The sequence below is a fragment of the Ammodytes marinus genome (genome assembly GCF_949987685.1).
Source record: "Ammodytes marinus genome assembly, chromosome: 3".
In the NCBI taxonomy this organism is placed as follows: Eukaryota; Metazoa; Chordata; class Actinopteri; order Uranoscopiformes; family Ammodytidae; genus Ammodytes; species Ammodytes marinus.
The window spans coordinates 8,608,206-8,623,433 of NC_137232.1; the positions used below are offsets into that span (position 1 = coordinate 8,608,206).

Sequence of the window (15,228 nt, forward strand, 5' to 3'; positions counted from 1 at the left end):
AAATCACAACGCAGGGGCAGCCATCATCCCCCAGCACACACACTGTGAAAATATCATTTCAAACACCTTCGCATGAACACATACTCTGTAAACATTCTGAGGTATTTCCCCAACAATTTAACGAGACTGTGACCTCTGACCTGCACCTCACAGAATTAGCTGCAGTCACGCATGATGCCATGAGCTATTTGCATGCTGTAGGCAAACGTAAAGAACACCAGCAGCCACCAAACAGACAACTGTGTCAAAACAGGCATTAGATCATGTCTAACTGAGCAGCTGTGAGACTCTGAGTGTATGTGGGATGTAGACTGTGTTTTTCTTTACGAGGAGCTTATAAGGCAATGAGTTTTTTTTTTTTTTTTTTCACTGCACGGACAGTACAGATAGCAGATCGTGAGGAGATATTCACCGATTTTGACAAAAAGTGATTTCGACAACAAGCGCTCTCCGGAAGCGCTGACACCTTCAAATCTCCTTGGAGTGGTTTTCATTAGACTATTTTAATTATCTGCTGTGCTCTAACAAAAAACTGTTAAAAATACCTGAACTCAAAACAAGCACAAGATTGTCTTCTGTGTAGGGTTTCACTCACTAGTTTGATGTGCTGAATGGTTGCCTCGCGTGGAACGTCCATCTGGATGTAGATACCAGTGGGCAGCAGAAAGTCCACAGTGACCTGGTCCAGAGCGTGGCCGGCCAGGGGCGAGTGGGCCGCCCATATGTCCAGGAGGTCTGTCATGGCAGGAGGCATGGCAAGGGGCACCACACACCACCTCAACCATAAGGACCTGGACAGAAAGAAAACAACACATATAGACTGATTATTATGGTTTTACTGTTGAGTGTATTATATTATAGAAAGAAGGGTGTTCATTTGTTCATTTAGATGTACTGTATGTCTTCTAAATGGGTTACTCTGATGATTGAAGGGCCTATAGTGGGACAAGTGCAAATCATGGTCAAAGCCTGTGAAAACTTAATTACAGAGGAGAAAATGAAAGCTGGACTTAGAAGGCTGACAAAATACCAACTTCAGAACCAATGGAAAGCAAGCCATATCGTGAGTCATGTATCCTTTAAACCCCAGCTTAACCAACCTTATGGCAAACACGCTTCATGTGAACATGTTACAATCCCATGTTGGCGTGATTGATGACTCAGCTCAGGCTGGGATTCCAGAAAGTCATTAGACCATTCCTCCAAATCCTAACTCAGTTATTAGGGCCTACTGGAAGCCCTGTTTAAACAATTAAGATAACTGCACATGCACGAGTCACAGACCTGTAATGTCAAGCACTGATCACATCAATTCAGCAGGAAAAAGACGGTTTAAGGAAAGGAGCTTCAAGAATGAAAGATTTGCACATGTCAACTTATGGCTATGAAAATATATGTCTCCAACCCAAATGTAAACCTCATCTTTAAGTAATCCAGCAATATGTAAATACATTAAATAAAAAACACTTTAAATCATTCAACTTTTCAAACATATTGAACCCAATTTTCCTTTTACCCTGTGCACCTTTCCTATTATCTTTTTCATTAACAACAAGGTGAAAGGTGCGAGTATCACCATGTCCCTGTGGAGGCAGCACTGTTCGGAGCGCAGTTGGAGGCTGGTGACTTTAACTTGGGTGAAGGCCAGCGCTCAGAGGAATGCCCACTAAGCAAACAGAACAAAAGGTCAGCCTGCTCTCCCTTTAGCTGACAATCTGCTCCCCCCTTGCAGAGAACACACACAAAAAAACACTTAGAGACTCCCACTTATAGCAGATAATGCATGCATTAAAGTGTACACAAATACATATGCACCATGGAGGCTGCCCCTATACAAACACACACACACACATACAAAAACAGAGTAGCTTCCGCTTAGATAATTATGGAGTTAGGCAGGAGGGGGATAGCCTGCCACAGTTGCTCTCTACATTTTCAAGAAAGAGAAAGGCTATTCTGTCAATAAGACATGCACAAAAACTCAAATCTGGACTTTCAGTGTTGTAAAAAAGTAACATTAAAAATCAAGGAGCAAAAAAACAAAGGCACACATGTTAAAACATAAACACATGCATGTTAACTGCTGTGAGTTCCACTCAGCTGCAGTTAAGTGACTTCCCAGCTGTTGGTGTAAACAGCCCACAGCTTGGTTTCCATTTGGGCTCTTGCCCTCAACCACAGCTGTACTATCACACCACTTCCACCTGCCTTTTTTCTCATTACCTAGTCCTCAAGTGGCCTAGTACATTAACTCTTCCACTAGGCCACGGGACCATCTCCATTCCATCTCGATCCGCCCATTAAAAATGACAGTCCTGATTGCCTCTAATGGTCTTTCCCCTTCAAGTTAAGTGCTCCAGCCACCAGCAGATGAGCTGTTGTTATGCCGTGAGGCTGACGATGGTGCAATGTCTGCTGTGTGCATTTGGAGCCACCATCCCATCCACTCAACACTACCCTCCACGCAAATGGAAACAATCTTGTGTGCGGTTCCCTGAGCCTTTCAAACTGTAGATTGCTCTCTGAACATCTCTTAAAGGGCCTTTGCAGTTACAGCATGTGATAAGGGGTGACGCAGACACAATTAGTTTAACACAACAGTACACATAGTATACAACACAAGAATGTTGATGTAGGATATAACTCCTCAATACAAAAGACAATGTTGTACTCACTGACACAGAAACACACTTCCAGGCAGCAACAAGAGAGCACACAACACAAGAAACCATTCAAATGAACAGTTAGAGGGCAGACAATGGCGGGCCTGTAACGTCACAAAGGTGCACAGTTACATACATGAAAAGTGTGTAACTGGAAACCCAGCATGTGTGTCTGACGCATTGTCAACACTGGGTCTTCAGGGATGGATGAACAAGTACATGTGCACGCCCGTCGTCTACGCATATAAACACTTGTCTCATTAATAATGAGCTTTTGGTATGACGTTTTCACACCAGACAGCTTGAAGAGTGTCTCAGCCTGCTGTGATGCTATCACACACACACACACACACACACACACACACACACACACACACACACACACACACACACACACACACACACACACACACACACACACACACACACACACACACACACACACACACACACACACACACACACACACACACACACAGCAGTATGCTGTGTGAGGTCAGGTTTCCGCAGCAAGATCAGAGGACAACAAAGGGGTTTGCAAGATCAGGGAGAGTGTTTCATGTGACAACAAACAGACGAGCCTGAGGGGATCCGCCCAAGTTCATTTACAACGCTGGTCATATTTTCAAAGTAACATATTTCTTCTACAATGCCCAACAACTACTGACCTGTTTGAGGACACTGTTTTAATTTCTAGGTTTATAATGAGAAAACCCACTGGAATTAAATGCATTAGTAAGTTGCTATTTGGTGTTAGCTTTTCTTTATGAAGATCCATTATTGTTCAAAATGTGTTATTGCTTGCTTCTTTTCACAAAGATCAGCCACTTGGGATAAAAAAAAAGAGGACTGTCATCTGTTTACATCTTTAACTCTACATGTCAAATCAAATATCTGGAAATGTGTGTGTTGATGAATCAGTAGTCAGTCAAGTAGAGTTGGTAGATCAGGGAAGCATACATGAGGGGCGAACTGGTTTGGTTGAGTGAAAAATGATCAAATTCTAAAACACATAATACCACAACAGTACAGTACATTGTAACCGATCCAGCCACAAGACTGTACATCAGACGATAAAGACGAAGAAAATCACTGCTTTTAATGTTGTCCAGTTCCTCTGAACCAGTGACAGTGACATGTTGTGAAGGCTTTCATGCCCAGATGCATTTATGGTTATTTAAACACTGGTGTTACTCAGCACTCTTTCTAAAGCTCTCCCTGTCTGACAGTAAGAGGCCTGTCAGGCTTTTTACAATGGAGTGTGTGTCCACGCGTCTGTGGGTGGGTGTGGGTGATTGAAAAAGAAGGGCTAACATTAATGTGTGTGTGTGTGTGTGTGTGTGTGTGTGTGTGTGTGTGTGTGTGTAAGAGGTCATGCCTGGTGACTAAGGGTCCAGTGACATATTTTGTTCCACATTGTGCTAAAAATAAAGTTCACAAAGAGGATCCAAGACCTCTTCACCTCCCCACTACAAACACTGTACTTCTGTGAATGAGTATGGACATATGGACACACACACACACACACACACACACACACACACACACACACACACACACACACACACACACACACACACACACACACACACACACACACACACACACACACACACACACACACACACACACACACACACACACACACACACACACACACACACACACACACACACACACAGAGTCAGCCTTTCCACCTCTAGCAAAATAGGGTGTGAGTGTGTGTGTAAGTGGTTTGGTATATATTTTATGGCTCTGTTAATTTATACCCAAATATCTTTGGGTTTTGGGCTGTTGGTTTCAACACAGAAACTATTTAAATATGTTACTTTGGACATTTGGTATTTTAAAGTGTTCTTGCATTGATACAAGAAGTGATAAACATATTTTATATTTAAAAAACAACAATAATAAAACAATCAGGAGCTGCAGTCCTAACGTTATTCATACATACAATCAATTTGATATGTTAATGCCACCACCAGAGATCTTGTTTCATTTCTTGCTTCTTGTGATTGAAAAAAACAAACTCAAAATCAGCCTGAAATGTGTGTCGGCCTGTGTGTGTGTGTGTGTAGGTCAACAGAACACTGCACGTATTTGTCTGGGTGGCTGGTGGATAAGCGGTCAGCTGGGGTGTGTGTATGTGAGTCACCAGTTGAGCAGTACTAACACTTACTGTATTAAGGAGTAGATGTAGACAGTAAACACATCTGTATGGTCATTTGAACTGTGACACACTGTGACAGGATCAGTGACTATGAACATGTGTTTGTACAAGTTGTTCTGCTATTATTTCTTACATTTCTTTACCGTTATATTATAAAAGTATCCCACTTCTTTTCATGGTCTGCTTTTTAGATTTTTCGGTGATTCCTACAACCATTTGCCGCTTCATTGCCTTGGTTCCTTCACAAAGATCCACTTCATCTTATGTAACCAATCAAATCATCAGCTTCTCCACAGGAAGTGTCTTGAAACCAAATCCTTGGTTTGAAAAAGAAACAATAAACAAAAACATTCTCACCCCCCCAGTCTCCCTACATAATGTATCGAGAGGAACTGTGAATGAACTGAGAGTGTGTGTGTGTGTGTCTGTGTGTGTGTGTAACGACTATATCCGGACAGCTAACAGTGCTCAATCGTGCTAACCGCCTCCAGTGACACAGCGGCACATGCCTGCTTCTCAGACAGGAAGCAATGACACTAGACAGGAAATGAGTGACAAACAACAACCAGACCAAAAGTCCCAAACTCCAACCAGTCATTCATAAAAAAGATAATGAACACTGAATCAGACGTTGAGCTGTCATTCTGATTCTTGTTCCTGAGAAGTTATTTTCCATATTTACTGTCTTCTAGTCAAATCAACATGACCATATCAACTGGAAGATCAATGTACTTTTCATGGCTTGTATGAACAACAATGTTTAGTAAACACATTAGGGCCCGACCGATATTGATTTTGGAGTGCCGATGCCGATTATTTTCAGAGAAAATTACGATCCCCAAAATATATATTGAAAAAATGTACTTTTTTGTTTTCTTTTTCCACATGTATGATTCTCAATGATGTAAAGTGTCTTTTACTGACCTCCAAAAAAGCACCATATAAATTATATCAATTATTATTATTAACAGTCAAGCGATGACCAATGACTCTGCTATTGATTGCAGGGGGAACTGTCAAGTGTAAATTAATCCAATGTATTACAACACATCTGCTGCTGCTGTAAATAGGCTAAAGCATTAATGCTATCAAGTTAGGCTACCTCCAGGGCAGCAATTCATTTCACACATGATTGCTTATAAAAAACAATACTACAGCACAAAATAATACTACAGCACAGTTGATGTGTATGCTGCTACTACTACAGAAGAATACATAGACTTTTTAGAATACCTAAGGGATGTTACAATACAGTTAAATATGTGCAAATAATACAAGGAGAACACTTACTGAATGTGAATCCTTGTACAGAACACTTTTTCCACAGTCTAGTGTCTTCTGTGTGTCCCCTCTAACCTACATTCTAACAACCTTTCCTTTTCCTTCGGGAATGGTCTTTGTTCATCTGCTAAGCTCCCTGGCATGTCAGTAATGTCCCTCCAAGCTAAAGGATGACTCGATACCACTATAGCCAGCCCGACCATCCCATTGCTATTAGATAGGTGAAAGAGATGTACCCAGTTTTACACAGCATTGGCAACAGACTTGCACCGAGGTATTTTGAGCTGAGCAAGGCCAAACTTCCTACTGCATTACAATTCAGATGGCTACTATTCAACTGTGATCAAAGTGACATTTCTTACACATGACCATTTATCCACTCTGACACTAATCACATCGCATCTATTGACTAATGTTACATCATAGGCAAGGCATGAAGATCGCATTGCACATCATCATCAACCTCTTGTGACAACTGTGCACTAACACATCAAAGTACCTCCATCCGTGACATGGTGATGAGTCACTCTGCCAGATAGATTGTGACAGTGCAAGTTCGCATTGGGACTGTAGCAAGTTTGAATGACATTAGGGATCTAATTCTGCACACTCCTTGCCATCTATTTCTGCACCAGCGTCAGGAGGACCGGGGGTCACTCGGTTGATGCAGCCGTCAAGGAGGGATGGAGTGAGACAGATAGGCAGACAGACAGAAAGGGATCAGTAAAGAGAACAATGGAAACCGATCCTTTCCATGCACACTGCAGATTTCTCTCACAGCGAGCAATGCATAATCCTTCCAACAATACTTACTAAAGGGAAATACAACTGTTTCAATGTTCTTGTTTCTAAACATGACAGCCAATATGCATGGTTAGAATAATACAACTGGCTGATCTATGATGCTGCAACAGTTGCTTTTAGTGTTTGCTCTTGAATTATTATGTTTTTCAACACAATAATTCAGTTATAACCGGCTGGTGTACACATGCATCACTCCTGAAATGTATGCATGTCATATTAAAGCAGCTACGAGTAACATTTAAATATCTTTTAAACAGCCTCATGTTTCCTCTGATAATCATAAATTAGTTTTACCAACAAACGAGACCATCAGTGCAAAGAAAGACGTTTTTATATAGTTTTTATTACTGCTTTTGGTCTGGTCGCACACCCAGTTCGATTTTCGGTTTGCTCGTGCAGGCTCTATGGTCACATATCCGTATTGGTCGCAGATTTCAGTGTGGCGCAGCAACGGGATTTGAGAAGCCTATCCCTCCAGGTGAGGGAAGGGGAGCGGGAGCCTTGTTTGAGACAGTTATTTGTCGTCATAATGACTGATAACGGGGCTGAACCATCAAAGAAAAAAAAAGAGAATGCAATGAAGAAAAGCTAAAAGGGAGAGTGAGGGAGAGTGGGGGCGGGAGGGCATTGCCAAGCAACGTATACACAATTTCACGGGAGGGAACTAGACTGCAGTGTTTACACCTAAATGAGCAGTACTAAAACAAAGTTTACTTTGCCTCACCATCATCAGATGACCATTATTCATCTGAAATAGTCATTATTTACAACAACATAAAAACATTACCTCATCGTGATCCATACTAACTGCCGTCTCTCGTTCATTCGCTTTCTGTGAGGACACGTAATCTTTCAGATCCGTGAGAGTTAGGTGACACTGCATCAACTCATTGCAATCAGGTGTGTGTAGTAGGGGTGTGCACGTGTACACGAGTAACCGTTTAGTAAATCATAACCGTTTAGGAAAAATCAATAAACGAAAACCGTTAAAAAAAATAATCTTCAAATTTTAAATGTTCTTTTTTTCAAAGTTTTTAAATATGTTCTGGAGACACGCATTTATTGATTTTAAATCACTAATAAACTACTTGGGGAGGATAAAAGCTAGTCTGCCCAATCTGTCTGTCCCTCGGCGTGTGTGTGTGAGTGTGTGTGTGTGTATAATCGCAAACACACGCACACACACGGGGAGGCGCCGTTCTCGGGCTCGACTCACAGCCACGGAAGAGTGATGAAAGATAACCTAAAGATTAAAGTTACCCGGTTGACGTGAACTACGCGCGTAAGTAGCCCGAACTTTATGACACCTGTTCGACCTGCATAAACGTGGACATGTAGAAAGCGATAGGCTATATTAATCAGGAAATTAATGAAGCGCGATAATGACGGCGCACATGACAGGCGAACGCGTATGTGTGTGTGTGTGCGCTCGCCTACAGGACGGCGGGCGCACGAGGACAATGACGTCACGGTTAACCGTGTACACGAAAAAAATTCCGTCGTGTACACGGTTAGACATTTTTGTAAACGTTCACACCCCTAGTGTGTAGCACTTACTGGCATTAGTTGATGCTGTGTCACTAACCACTCTCACAGAGCCGAAAAAAGTCCGGTGCCCTCACACTTTCAACACACAGACATGCACTCTATTGCTTCCTGATCATTTGAATCTTGCACGCCCGGTACGAGCTAGGAAACAGCTTCACGACAGCTGGCGTCGTAAAAATACTACCGCTTTTGTCCAAAGGGGCCGCCAACGGACCATGTTACTCGTAGTGGCTTTAATGCAGAAGATTCAAATCCTTCATCTATTTCCAGCAGGGACAAAGAAGGCTGCTACACCTACGGAGAATCTACTGAGGTAATATAAGCGTCATGTTTTTGCATATTACTGTAGGCTACCAAAACTAATTTATTGTAAATATAGTTAAAATATTTGCTATATAATTTAGCTAATCCCCAAGGCTTGAAACCCTGCCCTGTTTGGTCACAGCAGGAGTTGTTCATCTCTCAACTGATGGAAACAACTGCAGTGCCGTCACTAACTTGGCTGTGAACGGAACATGAACAGAGAAGTCAAATGCTGAAGACACAAATACCTCATCACTCTTGAAAAGAACACAAGTCAAGAAGCAGGACGTTTTTATTTTTAAATGGTTGCCTAGCAATGATGTAATCAAGGTAAACTACTTGGACACAAACAATTAAATATTAAACTTCTCAAGCCAAAAACATGATCTCCCAAGTTCTTATACAGAGCATTATTTGAACCGGTCAAGAATGCATTTTCCTCACTGAATATGGTATATGCATAAGTTGACACATAGGTAAACCTGGCCAAACTGAAGGTTGAAATTGTTTTACAGAGGTGTTAGGTGGTGCAGTAAACTGAGAGACAGGTGTCTATCATTTTATCCACTGGATAAATCAATGAGGGTAAACTCAAATTACAGCAAGGCTGCTATACAGTACATACACGACTGCATTATAATTAGCTAAGTGTACCCTAATGAACTAAGTGTACATTTATGTCTTGGTATTGATATAAATTGTGATACAGTAAATCATCTTTATCAGTGAATCGCAGCATTGACAGCAATGGTTTACTACAAACAGAAATATAACTACTTTAGCAAAATTGCTATGTCCACAAATCCATATTTTGCCATGGTACATATCATCATGTAGATAATGTTAATGGCTGGAACGGTGCATTTCAGACTTTCTGGTTTGTCTGCATTGATTTGTGCACTACTCTCTGGCATGTGGCTCTTCAAGCCCCATGCTCTGATTGTAACCACAGGTTTACTTTGTAGTGTTGCTGTAACAGGAAATTGTGCGATACACAATCTAACGAAGGACACATCAGTATAAACGAATCAGACTGCAGAAGAAAATACTGTATATACATCAATCGATCAATATTAACAAAGCTAAAAAAGGATTCTTTTGTATCAAGAAGTGCTTTAAATTGACACGCACACACAAAACGGAGACCGCCTGAGTCAGCCTGACATGAAAAGCCATTAGTGTGAAATAACATTTGATGTTAAATAAAGAACTGCATGAACTGATGATATACAAGTTCCTCTCCAATCTTGTTTGCACTGAATATACCTCACACGTTGTGTAAGTGCATACTGTATGTGTGCTTAACTTTGAGGCATCAATCAAGTTTAAACAGGTGATGAACTGGAATATGCAGAATGGCTATCTGAGATTATAACAACAATGGTGAATTAGGGATAATGGTAACATGTACCTTACATCTTGAGAAAATGACAGGAAGGTAAAGACTAGGGCCCGACCGATATGGATTTTTGAGTGCCGATGCCGATTATTTTCAGAAAAAAATTACGATAACGATTAAATCGGCCAATTTTCTTTTTTAAATCCCCAAAATATATATTGAAAAAATTAACTTTTTTGAACCCTTAAATATGTATAAATACTTGTTACTGTCGATAGGTGTACAGGAACTTTTTATTTATTGAAATATGCAGTATCTAAAAAAATAAAAAGTGTTACAAATATGTCTAAAGTGACATGACGCATTTTTAAACTCAGACATTAAGCCTTTTATGTAACTGCATCCAACCCTCTGGAACTCCCTCCCTCCAAACATCAGCATCTCAGACTAGATAAACTCATTCAAAAGTCAACTCAAAACTCACCTCTTTAAGAAAGCATAATTACACCTGACTCCATTCCAAACCTTATCTTTAATTTGTCTGTATTTTGTTTTCTTTTTCTATAAGTATGATTTTCTATATGTATGATGTTAAGTGTCTTTGAATGACCTCCAATAAAGCACTATATACATTCTATCAATTACTATTAACAGTCAAAAGATGACCAATGACTCTGCTATTGGTGTCAGGGGGAACTGTCAAGTGTGAATTAATCCAATGTATTACAACACACCTGTTGCTGCTGTTAATAGGCTATAACTTTAATGCTATGCATGTAGGCTAATTTCGGGGCAGCAATCGGCAAAAAATCAGCAATTTGTTGCCGATTGCCGATTTTTCGGAGATGTGCTATAATCGGCCGATATATCGGTCGGGCAAGACATTGCAAAATACAAGGCACAAGTGGATTGTTTAGTATTAAGAAGTTGAGATGACATAGTTGATGATTTAAGAGTAATTTGTTATGATACAGGTTTTAAGTTGTTGAGGAGGCCTGCATAATGAAGACGGATTAGGAGGTCATCTAATTAGCTTCCATTTCAGTCAGTGTAAATGTGAGGAGGGGGTGGTGGTGAGATATTGGCTGGGGGGGTAAACGATGTGCAAGTGAGATTTTCCACAGAGCCTGATTAACTTCACAGATACAAGACAAGTGAGGTGAGGCAGCACACAGGCTACACACAAAGACTAATATAAGCAGGGCTAGCAGCCTGCATCTCTCTATGACTCAACTGCTAGACTTTTAACACCTCCCTCAGACATGAGAATGAAGGAGGGGATTGGAAGGATGCTTTCAGATGACGGGGGAAGGCGTCTGCCATGAAGAAGTGGTGGTTAAATGATAAACAGATGTAGACCCAATCTAATGACAAACATGGTGGATGAGAGGTCACAACGGCCTCAAACACTGAAGTGAAACCAGAATAAAAGCTGAAAATAGTTTAAGAGGGAAGTGACAGGGAGGAAAAAACAGACTTTAACAGTAATCTGCGACAGATAATGAGGGATAAAGATAAGAGAAAAGGAAGCGATGGGGAGGCAAAGCGTGATACAATGTGTGACTGTTGTGCGCGGACCCAACTCCCTTGGTGTCCACAATAAGCCTCTGTTTTTGGCAAGTGTATGTGCATGCTTGTGTGTGTACGTGCGTGCCAGTCCCGTGCCCTGCACAAACACTGCCCTTGTAATATCCTTGCCCCCATCAACCCTCACAACCCTCCTTCCACACACACACACACACACACACACACACACACACACACACACACACACACACACACACACACACACACACACACACACACACACACACACACACACACACACACACACACACACACACACACACACACACACACACACACACACACACACACACACACAGAGGCTGGGCTCCAGTAAAAACACTTGGGTTGGAGGGGGCAACAGGGTCACATGGAGCTGGTCACACAGTGACCCCTACAACACACAACTTCACTCACATGGCTAACTACTGTATATATTCCAGTGTGAGATCTGTAGCTTCATGCGGCTTACTCACACCTTCAGTAGCTTGCATAAACACAGAAGCGGCCACAAGGGTCAATGCCTAAGGACATGTAAATACACTGCTTTTTTTAGTACAAGCAATACTAAAGGTAGTACTTCAGTAAATATACATAACAGACTTCCAAGCAAAGCACCGACACATGTTTACCATACCTTTACTGGAAAGCTAAAGGATATGCAAACTCTTATCACAACCACAGCACATTATTCAAAGCAAGCTCAGATACCTCAGATACAAACCCACCCCTCCCCCCTCCACACACACACACACACACGCACGTACGCCTTGCAGGGGACAAAATATCATATATGCAAAGTTAGCCTTTCCAATGCAATCCTGGGAAACAGGAAATGTATAAATTAAATGCAAAGACATATCCACAGAGACGTGTGTCTTTTTTGCCTCGTCCGATCTTGAGAACGCAGAACAAGACCATTTCTGCGAACATTTCTGAAATGTGCTTGTATAAATACACTTGATGTCATCAAAACAAACAAACCGAAGATCTATTTTGAAGACTATATTTTGGGATACTTCCTTATTTCCTCCTTTTGAAAGAAGAATTTGAATAACTGGAGCATTGGGGACATAGATCCATCCTCATCTGCATCCAATGATCCAGTTATTACATTCTTTACTTTACTGTTTTTACAATGATCACAGAAGTTATGCAGGCTGACTGGAGGTGGCTGCTTACGATTCCTCCTGATCTGACGTTGATGAGTAGGACTGTGCACTTACAGCTGCTCTATAAAGATGACATAAGGCTTAGCCTTTGTTCCCATTGACACAACAGCTTCCTTCTTTTTTTTTGTTGTTGAAAAAGACAGAGCTTCCTCGGAAACTCTGACAAAGAGGAATCAATGAGCAGCTAACATAGGAGTGTGGTTTTATTTCTTGGAGGTGATTTTTTGCCCCACTGAAGACAACAGTAACCCTTTTCATGACTACATGTACTTTATAACTGTTAATAAATGCGTTCACTTATTATTCTACAGTTCGATCCCATGTTATCAACATATAATTAAAAGATGACAGTACAGTTAGGATTTAGGCAGCAACACCAGATTATTTTTTGATTCAACCACTGATCAATAAAATATCACAAAATAGAAATAATAAATAAATAAATAAATGCTCATCATAGCTTCCAATAACCAAAGAAGACATATTTATATTGCCTTGAGCGTCATTCCAACAACATATGAATTTACAACTGCAGCTAAGGATTATTTTCATTATTGATTAATTTGCTTACTATTTTCTAAATGAATCACCATTAAAAGTAAACACAGATGGGACATCTGAGATAGTGATATGTTTGGAAAACATAGGTAAGACTGAATTTAAAAATATATGTATCATTTCTGTGTCTATAGATTTGACCGAGTTATGACAAGGAGTGATATTCTTTATACAAACTAGGGCAATCGGGCACTAAGGGGTTTAAAGGTACCTTAATTGCCTCTGTAAGATGTGTGTCACAGCCGCTGCTGCAGCTGTAACTGCTGACCTTGTTGATAAACGGGCCAAATTATTGGGCCAAATTTTGATAACTGACTTCCTGTTGTTTTCAGAGCACCAGCATGCACCTGTCTCTATAACCTCATGCAGTATATTTGTCTCACATCTCTCCCTCCCTGGGGAGTTTCTAGTCTACTATAATTGTAAATATTTTAATTATTTGGACAACAATGTGTTTTATGACCAACTGTCTTAAGCACTGTGCATAGAGGTGGAAGCATCATTTACAACAACAACAAAAAAAGAGTCTCACAAACAAGCACAGCAAAAGAACAACACAGTGAATTGAGAGGTTGTTTGAGGTCAATGCCAGCAGCACAACTCACTGCAACACAATTCTTCCAAAGTGGGATGTTAGAAAATAGACTTGAAGAAAATGTCACAAACACAGCCTCCAAAGGAGTACAGCTGCTGATTATATGGCATAGCAAAACAGGGGAAAGAAATAGGCAAAAATGACACTGAGCTTCCTTGAATGTAGTGGGGATGGCTCCCATACACACAGCTGATTTTTCAGGGTTGGTTTCCCAGCATCGTGCCAAACCACTATTTATCTCCCTCATAAACAAAGGGCCACACATTGGCACTGAATGACACACACAAACACACAAGTGTGGGCACACACACAAGGAAATGGGAGACATTTCTTGGCTCCGGCTGTCATCTTGCCATAGAGGTGACTTGGTTGCTGGGAACACTTAGCTGCGGTAAATGACAGTCTGATGTCTGGCTCTCCAGTTTATACATCCATCTGTTTGGGCTCATCCACTCGACACACACACACACACACACACACACACACACACACACACACACACACACACACACACACACACACACACACACACACACACACACACACACACACACACACACACACACACACACACACACACACACACACACACACACACACACACACACACACACACACACACACACACACACACACACAACATCCCATTCTGTTTAACTATTAATATACAGTAACACACAGGCCAATGTTGTTCACAAGAATCAATGCCAAATATATGTTACATGCAAGCTAACTATCGGGAGCAATTTAGGTTTCGGTGTCTTGCCCAGGGACACTTGGACATGTGGCGGGGAGACGGGGGATCAACCCACCGACCCTGCAGTTACGGGTCGACCACCCTACCCACTGAGCTATATTGTAGTATCTTGGACATCTACAGACACACAAACATATCTCTTGTTACTGCAGACAGAAATGATAATGTACCATGCAAGTGAACTGCCTTACTCTACTGTCCAGCTAAAATTAGTTAACTGTAGCAGCACTAGTTCTATTGTCCAGCTGAAAACCCAGGCTAGTCTAATTATACACGACCTCTGTAATGCCTCGGGTTGCAGGGTCAGTGTTATGAGGATAATGCCATCCAAACACTCGCCTAAGAATGAGCCCCAGGGCAGGGCTTCCTAGGATTGTGTGAGTCAAAAGGCTTTCAACACATTTATAGACGTTAATACGAAAACCAAGAAAGAGAACAGTCAAGAGGTCATTTCTGGGGAGCTTCCTCATTT

The 15,228-nt window shown here is 41.2% G+C and overlaps 1 protein-coding gene across 1 annotated transcript in view; it reads right to left on the reverse strand.

Moving 5' to 3' along the window:
- Positions 1-15,228, reverse strand: part of pik3cb (phosphatidylinositol-4,5-bisphosphate 3-kinase, catalytic subunit beta) — a 50,726-nt gene that overhangs the window by 23,292 nt on the left and 12,206 nt on the right. The window contains exon 3 of the mRNA XM_080053856.1: positions 596-791. Coding sequence (XP_079909982.1) covers positions 596-754 — 159 coding nt within the window. The 5' untranslated portion in view covers positions 755-791. The remainder of the gene's footprint in view (positions 1-595; positions 792-15,228) is intronic.